Raw genomic sequence first — 14,256 nt, forward strand, 5'->3', positions numbered from 1 at the left:
TAAAGAGAAAACAACATCAATTCTAGAAATCTTATCAGAAATGAAAGGGAGCAGCTGGCATACATTCATTTTTCCTTATTTACACACATTTTCCCTAGTGTTCAGCTTCATTTTATAACCGATACAAAAAGAAATAAATTTTTCTTCCAGAAAATTACATCTAAGATAAAGTTTGCTTTTGTAAAGAAGGGAAGTAGGATTACATTAGAGCTGCGCTGGAGTAAAGGCAGTGGAGCGATTAAACAGCCAGACTGCACCTGACACGTCAAACCTCTGTGACAACAAGGTGGGTTTTTTGTCTTTTAAATAAACTGCTAGGAAACAGCTATGAGTTAAGACTTTAAAAATTGCAAGGGCAACATGCTCATCAGAGAACAAATCTACTCCCTTCCCTTAATATTAGTGATAAAAGAGGTACAGATGATGCTTTACTTGCCATCACAACAAGAGATTACTTACTGAAAAAACACTTGAGTGGATTTTAGCAAACTAAGCTATTTCAGGAGTAGCTGAATAAAGTGAACCTGCCAGAAGTATTGTCTTCCTATTTAGTTATTTTTGTACTACGTTTACATACCTAAAGAATAGGTTGTCTTTATTAAAAGCCCAATTTAAAGTTTTAGAGTCATCTTCGCATTTTTTCAGTTCTAAATGAAACAGTAGCATACTATTAACACTTAGCACACCATTTCTATAATAAAATATGTTTGCATGTTCAAATAGCTCATATATACAAGGTTTAAAAATGGTCAGGTAGCAGGATATTTTTCTTCTTTCTTTTTAGCAAACTATAGACAAAAAACATAAAATGGGTAATGCTTACGATAGCAGTGTTTCTGCTCCTTTGATAAATGAAAAGACAAAAATGAAGCTTCTGTTGTCCTATACAGTACTAACATCTGGTAATATATATCATATAGCTAATACCATATATGATGCCTTTGTAAAAAACATATAAAATCTTGTATAAAATCTTATGCATATGTATACACAAAACAGATAAACAGTAAATTACTAAAGCTTCATGAAACTAGGCACTAAGGTTGTCTTACTTACATTTGTACACTGACCAGTACAAAATCAGCTGTCTGTTGAATACTATCTCCTTAGCAGTAACCATGAAAAACACCCACCGAATGCGCTGGGTGTTGCTATAAAATCTGAAATGGATTCTTTCGATATTTTAAAGTCTTGGCTTGAATATAAAAAAACCTTTCCAGGAAAGCAGGAGCTCAAACACAAATTAAGTGACTGCAAAGTAACAAGTTATTGCACATCAACTGATGGACAGCAACTGTCTACTGGCACACACTTAACCCATGGTCAATGAGAGGTCTTTTGATTTAGCCAGGAGTAGTGCATCGATTTTCATGAATGAATTAAACCTGAAAACACGTGGAACACTTACTCATTTTAAGCTCAGGAAAGCTTTGGAGTTTACAGCGATAGCAGATCATCATTAAATTACAGATTTGATAAATAAAAAATGAGGAAAGATACAACTTGCAATGGTACTTTGTAAAAAAGAACTTACGTAAGAAAAAATACATCAGGCTATCGCTCTTTCTAGAGAGGCATGCTTAGTGACAGAGCATGGGACCAAAACAATTGAGGAACCCTTCCCAGCAAGGAATAAGGAAGCTCCCTTTGTTCAAGGGCAGGGGCTAAGGAAGGGGCTAGACAGGCTTATTACTCTGAAAATCATAGAATAAGAAAAGCAGAAACAGATTGGATGCATTCACTAATCATCAAATAACTAGAGAAAAATAACAGAAAATTATCTACTTACAAATCAGCTCAAAAAAATTAAATAAGTGAAAAGAGATATTTTCCACTACCTATAAAGGAAAATCTTGTGTGTGTGTAATCACACAAATTTCCAGTGCTTGGTATGTTACCAAGGCACTGGCCAGCACCCTTGAGGAAAAAGAGCAAATGTTTGCACACCCATGACACAGTTTTTGGCAGACTTCCCTTCCTCAGACAGCCGTTTGGGTTGCATTCACTATCTCAGGATTTTCACCAGAGAATACAACAGAATTGAGACGGATCTAAAGCGGCGACTCCCAAATGTAGCTCGTCCATGAGTAAACAACACAGAGACAGAAGTGGCAGGGCAAAGCTAAACAAACGAAAACCAATACTCTGTGCAGTGGCAACCTGTTAGCACGGCAGGATGCTCAGGCAGATCACAGTTAAGACTGAAATTCTCCCTAGCCCACCCGTCTCAGATGGCAAGGACAGCTCAGAAAGTGTTTGGACTGGTGAACCATGTCTGGGTGTCTGCCCAGCTAAACATGCCCAGTCAGGACCTCAGAGCACGGCAAGGAAACATCCAATAGAACAAGACTCACACATTAATGAAGTGTTTTAGCAATTGAAAGAGTTCATTACTCTCACATAAGCCTGACATATCAGGACTCTAAATAAGCAACCAGATTGTCTGCACAGTCTGCCGATGGTACTGCAACAAACATCTTCAAAAGGTGTGGTCAATCCTGGAGACGAGCGGCTTACAGATTGTAGGAGCTAAGAAAATACTGTTGTGCCATTGCTTACGGGGGGGCGGCGCTACCTGGCCACAAACTACTTACTGTCACTGGCAAAGGATGGCATGGTACCTCCTAAAGTGCTACTTAAAATATACATTAAAAAGGACACAGTGAGAGAGATGTAGATACTGGGAAAAAATCCAAGCAGCCAAATATTTTATACAAGTCAAACCAAATAACAGCAATGAAGAAACCGGAGAAGGTTTGACCCATGTACCAGAATACAAATCAAATAAATCAAGTGAAACCATGTCGGTGGCATAAGAAAACTGGCCTCTAGAGCAAACAGGCACAAGATTTCTTTACATTCAAGACAATGTACTTTCCTCAGCTCTTATTCTCACTTTCCAGAAGCTAGCGTTACAAAAGCACGCCCTGCTGGACTGGTGACAGCACATATGAAACCTACGTTTGTCATACATGGAACATCCAACTTAGTAATATACACTACAAGGTGATGGGCTGGTGAGCGGTGAGTAGATCATCTTGCAGTGTAAACCTCATTAAGATGATGTAAATACTAATTCTCAATATTCCTGTCCAGTTAACAGGCAGGTAAAAAAATAACAACTCAAATAAACACCTTTACAAACAGATGGCAAGAAAGATTCTGATCCATATTCAGCCCGGCTAAGTTACAGCACTGCACCAATGCAATATCTTTGGATGGCTCTGGTATGAACCTGTTAGATGTGTCCCGAGCAGCAGCACCAACATGGGTAATACTTAGGTATTGAATACACCAGATCTTTGCAAATATCCCTGGTACTGAGTAAACACTTCTGCTGACAAGCAAGTTGGGCAACTGAAGGACAGCAGCATAAAAAAGTGTACTGAGACCACTGACATAGGAGAAATTAAGAGACTTATTCTTTAGCCTCTAACAAGATGGCTAATAGTCTTGATAATGTTTTTTACTCATATAAAAGCTAAAAAAAGATTTTAAAATCCTCATTTCTTTCTCCAATAACAATCTATTTTTCAAAAAAGTCCCACAGAGTTTTTAGGAGAAAGTTCTTTATTGTTTTCTCATTAACCATGGAAAAAAAAAATCTAATTTCTACACTGAGCTCTTTCTTCAGCCCACATTAAACCTTGTCATCTTCTCCAAGTCCATCAGGGTGCCACTAAAAACATCCAAAGTTCTCTGGGCCAGAGTAACAGTGACATAGTTTCCCTTTGGTGCCTGGACATTTTCACGTTGGTATCTTTTAATGTTTGCAGAATGACCACCACATTTCTTCACACCCATTCAACAAAGGATGTTTCTTTGCTTATATGAAATAGCAGTTATGGAAAACATCACCTTAGAAAAATTGGGCCTTCCTGCAAAGATTGCTGTGGTATTTCTCCTTTTCACAAAAGGATCAATGTTCTGTTTTAGAAAAAGCACTGGATTGGATTTATTTTTTAAAAAAAGTATTTTCTTATTATGCTTTAATACCTGTCTTACAGTCTCTTCACTGTTTATTTGTCTGACTGCTTCTCTTCACAATGTGAATAGCTTTGGGGAAGATGGAAACTAATGACCTAGCTAAGGTTTTAACCCAGACCCCCTAGTGTTTTACCAGCTGTGCCATTAGGTTAACTGGCTGAATCTCCTCTGCTTCTCTCTCTGATATTACAAAACCCGGTCTATGTATAGCATGCAATGATGTTAAATTTTTTCCCACCCCTAAACCTCCCTCTGCTACTGCCTAGCCTTGAAATTCATATAATCTATCACTGATAAATTAGAATCTGGGGAAGGATCAGACAGATTACCCAGATGGTAGCTGGGGAAGAAATATCCAACCTTTCCTAATGCAAACCTTGCGTAATGCTCTCTGATGTAAATTTTAAGTGCTATACTGAGGGCAGAGAAGGAAAGACATTTCTGGAGATGTTGATGCACAGACAGAACAAACGCACATTGCTCATCCACGATCTTACACACAATTCGTTACTGTAACATGCCTTATGCAAGATGCTTTTACTATGGTGCTCAGAAAATCCGTGTACCAGTGAATTGCAGCACAAAAGCACCCCACCCCGCCCTCCCAATTGCCCCCAAAGCAAATCCTCAATTTCAGTAGGTAGCTTGGGCTGCTGGAATTAATCTGAGCAGTAACATGAAAAACCTGAGAAGTCCGTCTGCTTTGTACAATTAACATTTGTCTAAGTTTCCCTAATAACATGCATGTTTATGAAAATCACAGAGGAGAGCAAAGAAGGAATGACATTTTTCAACATGTAATGTGCAAGGCCTGCAGGCTTAATGGTCTAAATTTCAGGTTTGAAAAATTTACCTTCCCTGGAGACTCCTGTTCAAAGCTTCCATGGATCAACTCACATCTTCTTTTTCATGAAGTAAATATATTGAATACCACGAGATATATATGGATTTTGTGGACAAGACTAAAATACACATGATGTGTTCTGCACACACGTAAAATAAATCATACTATTTTTTCAAAAATACAAAATCAGCATGTTGTCCTCTGTCCCAAAATGCCTTTGTCTTGGTCTTATTTTACCATGAGTTATGATTTGACTGATTCTTCCCTTCCTTGATTTGTAGCTGTTCCCGGATGAGTGTTTATTCTGCAGCCTTTTGGGATCTTTTGGGATGGAAAGAACTACCCAGTGTCAGCTATTAATACATACATTATATACATTTCAGCTCACTGCCCTATATATTAACTTAAAAAGACATAAAGGGTCTTAGATCAGAAGTTCTTTATTTTTAGAGTACCTTCATAAAAAGGTTAACTTAGGTACTGAGGGAGCAGAGCGTCCTGGAAACGATGGTGCTGTATAACAGGGGACCACAGGCAGCTCCCCGTTTATAGCCCACGGTGGGAAGCTGTCCCAGGGAAAGGGATCATACCCCGTAACTTTACATCGAGCCTGGTGACAGGAACATCGACTGTCACTTTGTCAAGTTCTTCATCACTGACGTCTTGTGGCTTATCTCTCTCCCTGAGCCCAGAGGCAGGGAATCTGACGGCTGCCTAATGAAGTCAGTGGAAACTTTTCTATTGAGAAGTCTCTCTGCTGGCAACTATATAAACTCTCTCAGAATAATTCAATTCTGCTCCCTAATCTCAAAAAGAGAATCCCCAATTTAGTTTAAAAAATGAAATAAAGATTCATCCCCAAGTATAACAAGATTTAACGTCAGCAAGAAGAAAGCAATGACCAGCTGCTACTATACAAAAATTACTTGGGAGACCTGACTCTGGGTTTTGATTGTACAGATATTATTATCTACTTCAAATCCTACTTCTGCAGTTTTGCTCTCTCCCACTGTGGTTTATCACATGTAAATCATACCCTTTCCTCCTTTGGTTCTTCTTGCAGATGGCCAATACCGCTGTATATTTAGTGTGGGCCACAACTAATCAGATCCACCTAACGCTGAGACCGGCTGGTCTATGTTTGAAATCCAAGTACAGTCAGAAACCAGCATCCTGAAATGGCAACTGATTTCTTTAAGAATTAACCTGGTTTGGCAGAGTAACATCATTTCTAATACTTTTGGGCAAGAAAAGCAGGTCTTCCTGCTTTTCCTTGAGAGACAAACGGGCACAGAACTATTCACTCCCACAGTGAATAGTTTCAGAGTGAAAACCAGTAACCTTCTATCCCAAAGATCTCAATTACTAATCAAAGTAGACATATTGCAAGCTTTTTTGTTGTGTATTGCCACATGATGTAGTACAATGCAAACAGGTACAAAAATGAGGGTCTTGGCTGCTATTGCAATTAAAATAGCAAAGAAAAATAATGTCGATACCTTTAAAAAACCTGCTCATCAGACCAACGCTACATTTCAGTGCACTTCACTTCCACTTTTACAATCAAATTAAAAATACAGCATTAAAAAACAATGATGGCCTGATCCTTTTTAAAGACTGTTGATAAATTTTGAGCTCATGAAACTGAGAAACTAATGCAACTTTCTGAGTCACCAAAGAAGTTTAGCGCACGGCTGTACTGCAGGGCTCTGCCTTCACGTACAGATCAGCTCTCTATGTTCCTATTCCATCACGTGACTCAAGATGAGAAAGAGGTGTTTCACAGAGCTAGCCTTGCCATGAAAAAACTTGTAAAGATGTGTGACAGTTTCATCTAAAACCTGCTTTTCCTCCTTACATGACTCACTTTTCTGGCTGTTGAGAGCACAATCCCCCCCCAACCCCAGTTTTCTAGGCATGAAGGCTTCCTCCCAGCCTGGCACGGTGTTCCTGCGCACCAGGTGGAGCTCAGCTCCTCCGCGCTGACCCACTTGGAGAACGCTATGTGCAGAAGAGACTCTCAAACATACCTGTGGCTTTGCACTCAGTGCATGTCTCAAGCATCTTTCTTTAAGAGCCTGAAACACTTCAGTCTACATCAAGTAAACTTATTACCAAGTCTGATTTAACCTTAAGTGGTGTCATCGTTAACATGGCAAGCAGAAGAATTTTAATGACAAGAATCATTTTATTCTCTAGCTCCTTGGTGCTCTGAATAGATCCCAAATCCCCAAATGAGAGCAAAAAACGTATTCTCAGGGAAAAAGTCTTTTTAAGATCTAAAAGCAAACTACAGTGTCTTTTTTGTTGCAATAAGAATTCTTTGATCTATTTTCTTCCTTCTGGTTTCTTTTTTAAGAAGAAAATAGATTTCAGGGAAAAGAATCTCTATCATCAAATGTCAGTATTAAGCCATAAATCTGATCAGGAATTGTAGGTGCAAAACACCAGATTGGTATTCTGTGTCTTCCACAGAAGCAAAAACATTCACATTTTGTTAGAGGAAAATGCATGACAGTGGAATTTATGTGATGACTGCGTACAAATAAGCATGCCTAGAAAACAGTTAAATGGAAGAAAAATACCTATATGAAATCTAATGGGCAAATTAGAAAATTGTAGTTACAGGAATTCAGTTGCTACTTAGTTTTTATAGGGAAGCACAAAGAGAACATCAAAATGCCTGATCACATCCCATCTGTTACTACCTCTTGCTGGATAACATCTTGGCTGCCAAAAAAGCTATTTAAATTTACTACATTGCAGCTACTGATAAATATCACTTCTGTGAAGATCTAATACTAAATAAGGACTAGATCTGAGGATAAAGCTCACAAGCAGTTGTGTCAAAAAGATCCAAATTTTGCTTAGTATAACTAACACCTGTACTCCTACAAGCCTGCAGTTTCTTATTCCCTGTCTCTGATATGTTTTTAATAGAGCATACAACTGTACAACAATCCTCAAAAGCTAGATCATGTCAACAACAGAGAGAAATAAAGCTAGAACGGAAAGAATGACATAAAAAAAAGAAAAGGTACTGGGAGGAGGTGACGGAGAAGAGGAAGGCTACTATTCAACAATTTTGGAGGTGCTTACTCCGGGCACTTTCCACATAGATCTGACAGGCGCAGAATGGTGCCATGAAACTGCCTCCAGCAATGGAATACATTTTCCAGCACATCACAGCAGCTGCAACGGCATCAATTCTGCTTGCAATCCATGTCCAAACAGAAAAGTTCTCAGTGGTCCTATTTCAGCATATCTCAAGGACTAATTAAATCCTCATTACTATCTTCTAATTATTCCAGTGCTCTGGGATTTCACTGAGCAAGTCCCCAATGGTGCATTAGATGAAAAGGGTTAAATAACCTGTGTTGATTTTGAGACTCCAGATCTATTTCAGACCTTTAGCATATCATCAGCATTATCATGAATATTTAACTACATACCGCTGTGAAAATTATAAGGGGAAAACAATTAAAGATTTTTTAAAAATTAATTCTGACCCATATACATTTGCACTAATAAATAAGGCTTCTTTAAGTATCCCCATTATGAGAGTGCTTGCTAGAGTAATAACATGAAGTCATTAACTGTTTCCATTAAATTCAATGGTTTTCAGGAGCTCCCAATTCACTATTTTAATGTAAGGCTGAAACCTGACACATACATATCCAACTGGATAAGCATGAAAAATATTACTTTAAAGTAGGTAAGTTTTCTAAGCTTTTTCAAAATTAGGTAAGGAACCATTCATTTCCGCAGGGGCAAAAGCACCTATTTCAACCTTATTGCGACACATATTCGCCTACTGGTATTTGCATAGGTAAGTATTCACGTACACAGCCAGACACCTCCGTTAGGTTAGAAAAGTAAGAGTGGGAGTACAAGCTAATGGCCAGGACGGAAGGGTTCTTTTTCACGCTGCAGCTTCAGGAAACTGATTTAGGGGGTCAATTTGGATATGCTGGGTTTCTACTTCATCCATACAAATAACTTCTAACTCACCAAGCAGTTTTGGCTACTAAGCACATCCTTAAAGTGCGGCTTCCGAAATCCAAACAGATGAGATAAGTAGGTACAACTGAATACAGGGAACTCAAGCGACTGCGTACCTCGATTATTTGCCAAATGGTTGTGACAGCTGTGGCATCACCGCTGCCCTACCTCTGGGGGCTGATGTAACTGAAGTTTATAAAAAGCTTTGACTTCAATAAACATGAAAAATCCAAACCCTAGTTTTGATCATGGTGAAGAAAAATCTGGAGCAGCTGTATCAGAAACTAAGAGCAAAACATGCATCCCCTTTCCCCCGCCAAAAGCATAGCAAGTTTCAATGACTAGCTCAGTTAGTTAGACTACATTTTCATGAGGTATTCCCAAGTAATGGTAACTGCTGGGGTTCTGCAGCAGTTAAATGCTGAAAAGAGTAGATGAGTGGGCATGGCTACTCCTGCTTCTCCAACAGACTTCTGACCCCAGTCCTGCACAGCCTGCTCTGTCTCCAGAGCTCGCCGGCTCCGACAGTCCGTTAAGGTCTATGGGACTTAGTTCCAAGTCCCAGTACTTTCCAAGACATGTGAGCTGAGACGTAGGTTATGTACATAAAAGTACATGCAGTTTCTTATTGCCTAGGTAGACAACACGTGTGGGTAGAACTGAAAAAGTTTCACTGACTGGGCATCAAACAACGGTGGCCGGTTACTGATTCTGGGACAAGAACAGAAGTGGACTGCGTAGAACAGCACGCTCCCTTTACGCTGAGCCAGGTCCAAATGTCCTACAGCTTGAGTGGGGCATGAAAAAATTTCAAATGATTTTAAAAAACTAAGCATTTTTATGCTTATTACAAAAAGTATGAAATAAGCTATATAAGAAGCAAGCTGAGAACACAGAAAATCCAATCCCCCAAGAAATTCCTATTACTGTAGATAATGTACCTACATTACCACTCCCCTCCTTCCACACACAGAACGTACATGTAAAAATATGCTCATTGCTTCATGCTGCACTGTATGACACGGGATGTATAGCCTTAGGCAGGCAAACATAAAAATCCCAGCTGGGTGCTGAGTAACCATGGAAAGTAGGGTAAAATATAATCAAACACTTTCATAATAAAATAAATAAGTGTAAACTTAATGGTTTAGCATCCAGAAGTGCTACAGCTCAGACTCCACCTGTCAATCAAGCTTCACAATATCTGGTAAATAACATTTTTTTTCAAGTATTGAGAGCAGAGGATTCTGCTCAAGAAATGATTAGTAGTCTTTTGTTCATTCAATTATCTCTCTAAACAAGGAAAGAAATGTCATACAAAGTGCTAAAATGGAGGGTCTCTGGGTTTTTTGGTTTCATTTTCTTTTTTTGGGAGAAAGTGTATCAGTAAGCCGAGAGTTTAAATTACTGTAACAGATGCCTATGGATCAGGTGTCCTTAGCAGCAACGATTTTCTGCTCAGGTTTTTATCAGTAAATGACAAGCACCGTCTCTTTGAGTCCCCATCACTCCCCCTCCTTCCTTTCTTCAAGTTCAGTGGAAACAAGTTCAAGCAAGCAAAGGAATCAACTAATGTAACAGCCTTTTTAAAAGGTGAAGTTTTCCATTTCAAAGGAGCCTCTAATCAATGACAGGGCGCAAAAGGGAATGCACGCATGTTTATGCATGTATAGCGCAGACTTTAGAGAAGCTTTGGGGAACATGTTTTGCAAAATCAATATGACCTAGCTAGTTACAAATTTCATATCTGCTGCATGAAACAAATGAACTTCTTGTACAAGCTGGGTCACAAGGATCATGCACATTACACCAGATTTTGCATACGAAGAGTGCAAAAATCGCAACATTCCCAAATGCATTCTCTAAGAACACACCCACAATTCTCACCCCCCCACACACACAGAGGAAGAACCAGACTAAATCAATCTGTAAATTTTATTTCTCTCACTGTTATTTACTTGTTTGACTTTCCAGTTACGGCAGCTGTCTTCTCCGTTTTACTTTTGAATACTCCTCTGCCTCCCCCGACCATACAGCGACCCCCAGTTTTGTTCTACAGCAGCAATGGAGAGGTTCGATCCTTCCAGCTCTGTCAGATCTGCCTTACTCACCCCCCAAAGCCAGGTGAGGAACACACACTGCAGAAATAATTATTGCTGGGCAGTCTAACACTTTGTGCAAAGACCCAGTCGTGCCAGGAAACGTGCACATCTTCCCGAGGTGCTTGGGTCTTCAAAGCCTCAATCTGATCCATTCCCACTGCCTTGTGACATTTTATCCCACAAAACTTCATATGTTTGTATTGGATACTGAGGTCATTCTTTTTTCACCAAACATGTACACTATTCTAAACAATTTTTAAGGAGAAAATAAGTCACCACACTAACAGCTGTGTATAAAGAGCAACGTAAAAAGGAAACAAAACAAACGAGTTGAGTGTGGAATTGTGTGTTTCATGTTCTCATTAATCAGCATTCCTGGAGGAGGGGACATCCAACACAGAAAAATAGCAAAAATTAAGACTCTCTCCTCTTCTTTGTGAGTCCTCTTAGTTCCTCCTGGATGCTATCCCAGAAATTTGTCATTCTGTGAGTTGAACTTGTTTCACTGTGAGAAAACTTCTAGTATTTATGGTATCCCCATATGGTGCTACTTGGAATATTTCTGGTAGCAAGACATTTTAGGAGGGGCATTTCATAAATAACTCTGTGTTTATCACAGTTATCATGTGTCTGTTTTGCAAGCTTGTCGCTGGCACATGTTAACCACTGCATGGACAGGATGCCCAGCTTACAGCAGTTGATCGTGTGGCCACACAACAAAGCTGTGACAACTACCTTTCACAAGCTAGGGAGGAAGGAGGTGCAAGGAAAAGGGCTTAAAGTTTATAAATGGTAACATTAAGAAAAAAAAAAAAGCTCTGTTTATTTTGTTAGCACTTGCTAGGAAGTACCCTTTTAGAACAGTGCTGTTGCCTGCAAGGTTTTCCCTTGCAAGATTTCCAAATCTTTGAACCATTTGATCTAAATAGTTCATTTCCCTTTATATTTAAAGATATTTTTATTTCTAGAACTGGCAGGAGGACTAGCTATCATGTCCATGCAAAGACATCAGAGATGAGAATTTTAAGAACAGTAGCAAAACTGCAGTGCTCAAAGCTAGCACTACTTCTATACATCTTAATTCCAAGATAGACAACGAAAAGTTGAATTCTCTAGGATATCAATCAAGTATTTACAGCAAACTGCCTTTATACTCTGGGCATTCACCGTATTTTGAGAAAGCCTTGTTTGCAATTATATTTTGGTAAAACCTGCTATTCAATTGCTCTTTCCCCAGAGAAGGAAACCCCCTGAGCCTTTTACAATGAGGACTGTCATTATTTTCCCTGGGAAAAGAAAAGAAATACCAGGAAATCTCACATTGCTAATGTGCAACTTAAGATGAAGGCTGCATTTGGCATCACTAAAAAAGCCCCACCACCTAACAAACCTCGGTCCTGTGGCATTGGTGACTGGCTCAAGGCAGGGTGGGAGCTGGATTCTGACTGGCTGCCAGGAGGCTGCGGTGGCATCTGACTGCCTGTAACACACAGAGAAAAAAGGGAAAATAGACTTGCTTTTAACATTGCAATGCACAAAACCAAGCCTTGCTGCATTTTTCAACCTTTCAATGTCAAAGAAAGTACCAACTGTATAAGGTGAAGACAGAGCTCAACAGGTCTAGTTTTTTTCTTTTTTTTTCCTTCTTTTTCTTCTTTTTTTTTTTTCTTTCTGAAGCCCACGGAGGAAACATGCATAAACATATTTAGCAACAGGCATGGCAAAATGTTCAATTTCATATTGAGCGAGTTCCCAACCTCACCGACATGATCCAATTTATAGCTGCAAATCTCCTGACACATATTTCTGTTAGAGAGTTTAACAAAATCCAAGTCTGCTGAACAATAGGGCTCATCCTGCCGAGCTTAAACTGGCCTCCAGCCAGGCAGACATGGACTGCTGCCAACAATATTACCAATGAAAAATTCAGTCAATACAAAAATGACTAACAACAGTTTAAAAAGTATTTCAATGAATCAGTGGTTTTAATATTATTTGAATGTCCATGTAGAATACAGGAATAAAGAATACTATGTGGTGAAAGTGAAGCATGTTTGAAAGAGATCAGACAGAAAAGGGGTATCTCATTATTCAAATAAAAGTAAAGGGAAGATATTTGCTTAGTAAAATACCCATCCAGTACAGACAGACCCATTTTTATGGCCTCGTTCAGAACACACCCACACAGTTTATCCACTGCTGCCTACCCACCTGAAGAAGAACAGCACTCACAGTGCTGTCTGGGAGGCTCAGGACACAAAACGTTCCCTTTCAATATTACTGGATAGTAATATTGAAATAATAGCTTATCGCACTGATGCAAGTCACTCCTCCGGGTCACCATTCAAGACCGTGTCAAGCAGGGGGGGGTCTATGCTACCACCCCTGCACTGCTACAACACCCCAACGGCTTCGTGCCCAAGAGCCAACCTGCCTCAGCCCGAGCAGGAGTAAGAACAAGGCTTGGATGTGCCCTGGGACTCCTCTCTGCTGCTGCTCTGACACACGCCTGCTCTTGACAGCCCAACCGGCTTGAAGACCACCTCAGGTTAAGCAGTGTATACATACTTTAAGCATTTAGACACTGTAGTGACGAGTGTGGTACAAATAGCAGCAGACAGATATATACTCCTCATTGTCAGAAACTGCTCAGATTGTTTTCCATTTGAAAGAAATGGAAAGAATAAAAACACAGGCAATAGATTTGTGCCTGCTGAGACTCATTTCCTCCTGCTCAGCAGCCGCCCCTCCGCAGTGGCGGGAGCGAGAATCCGGCGGCTGGTCCTGGCGCTGGGAGCGGGGCTGGCGGGGGTGCAGCAGGGGCTGCTCTTTCTTTAGAGGGACGGAGGGCCCCAAGCTGGATGTAAAACGCGGGAAAGCAAAGGTGTCTGCTCTGCCCCATCCACCTCCCAGCCTCAAAGCAACTGGTTCTCGGCACCGACTCTAAAGAAAGGCCAGATTGATAAAGAACAAAAAGAAAATCCGTAAAATGCGGAGTGTAAGCACTGCCTAGCTATTCAGATGAGGTGCGTTTGCACTAAAAAACATGACAGTCAACATTACGGGAGCAGCTGTGACAACTGTCTCAGAGATGCAAATGCTGGACTAGAGGCAGAATTGCTCCTCCAAAAGACCAAACGTGCCACTCAGCGCCCGAGGCTTTGGGATCCACGGCCCATTCACGAACTCTAAGGCATATGACAATAATATTCCGGCTTATGTTTTGATGTCACTCCAGAGCGGGCTGTGGAGACGGTAAGTGCCTGCATTATAACAAACGCCTTCTGCTTGACAGGAAGGATTCAGTGACTCAAGACTGTA

General features: G+C 40.1%; 1 protein-coding gene across 8 annotated transcripts in view; it reads right to left on the reverse strand.

Annotated features, from left to right (window-relative positions):
• The window catches only part of ARID1B (AT-rich interaction domain 1B), a 336,150-nt gene that overhangs the window by 72,955 nt on the left and 248,939 nt on the right, over positions 1 to 14,256 (reverse strand). For 7 of the 8 annotated variants that reach the window (XM_054822470.1, XM_054822463.1, XM_054822469.1 and 4 more), the window contains exon 6: positions 12,326 to 12,415. The exons of the other annotated variant lie outside the window; for it this stretch is intronic. In XM_054822470.1, the coding sequence (XP_054678445.1) occupies positions 12,326 to 12,415 (90 nt within the window). The remainder of the gene's footprint in view (positions 1 to 12,325; positions 12,416 to 14,256) is intronic. 8 annotated transcript variants of the gene reach the window in all.

This window comes from Grus americana, chromosome 3 (genome assembly GCF_028858705.1).
Source record: "Grus americana isolate bGruAme1 chromosome 3, bGruAme1.mat, whole genome shotgun sequence".
Classification (NCBI taxonomy): Eukaryota; Metazoa; Chordata; class Aves; order Gruiformes; family Gruidae; genus Grus; species Grus americana.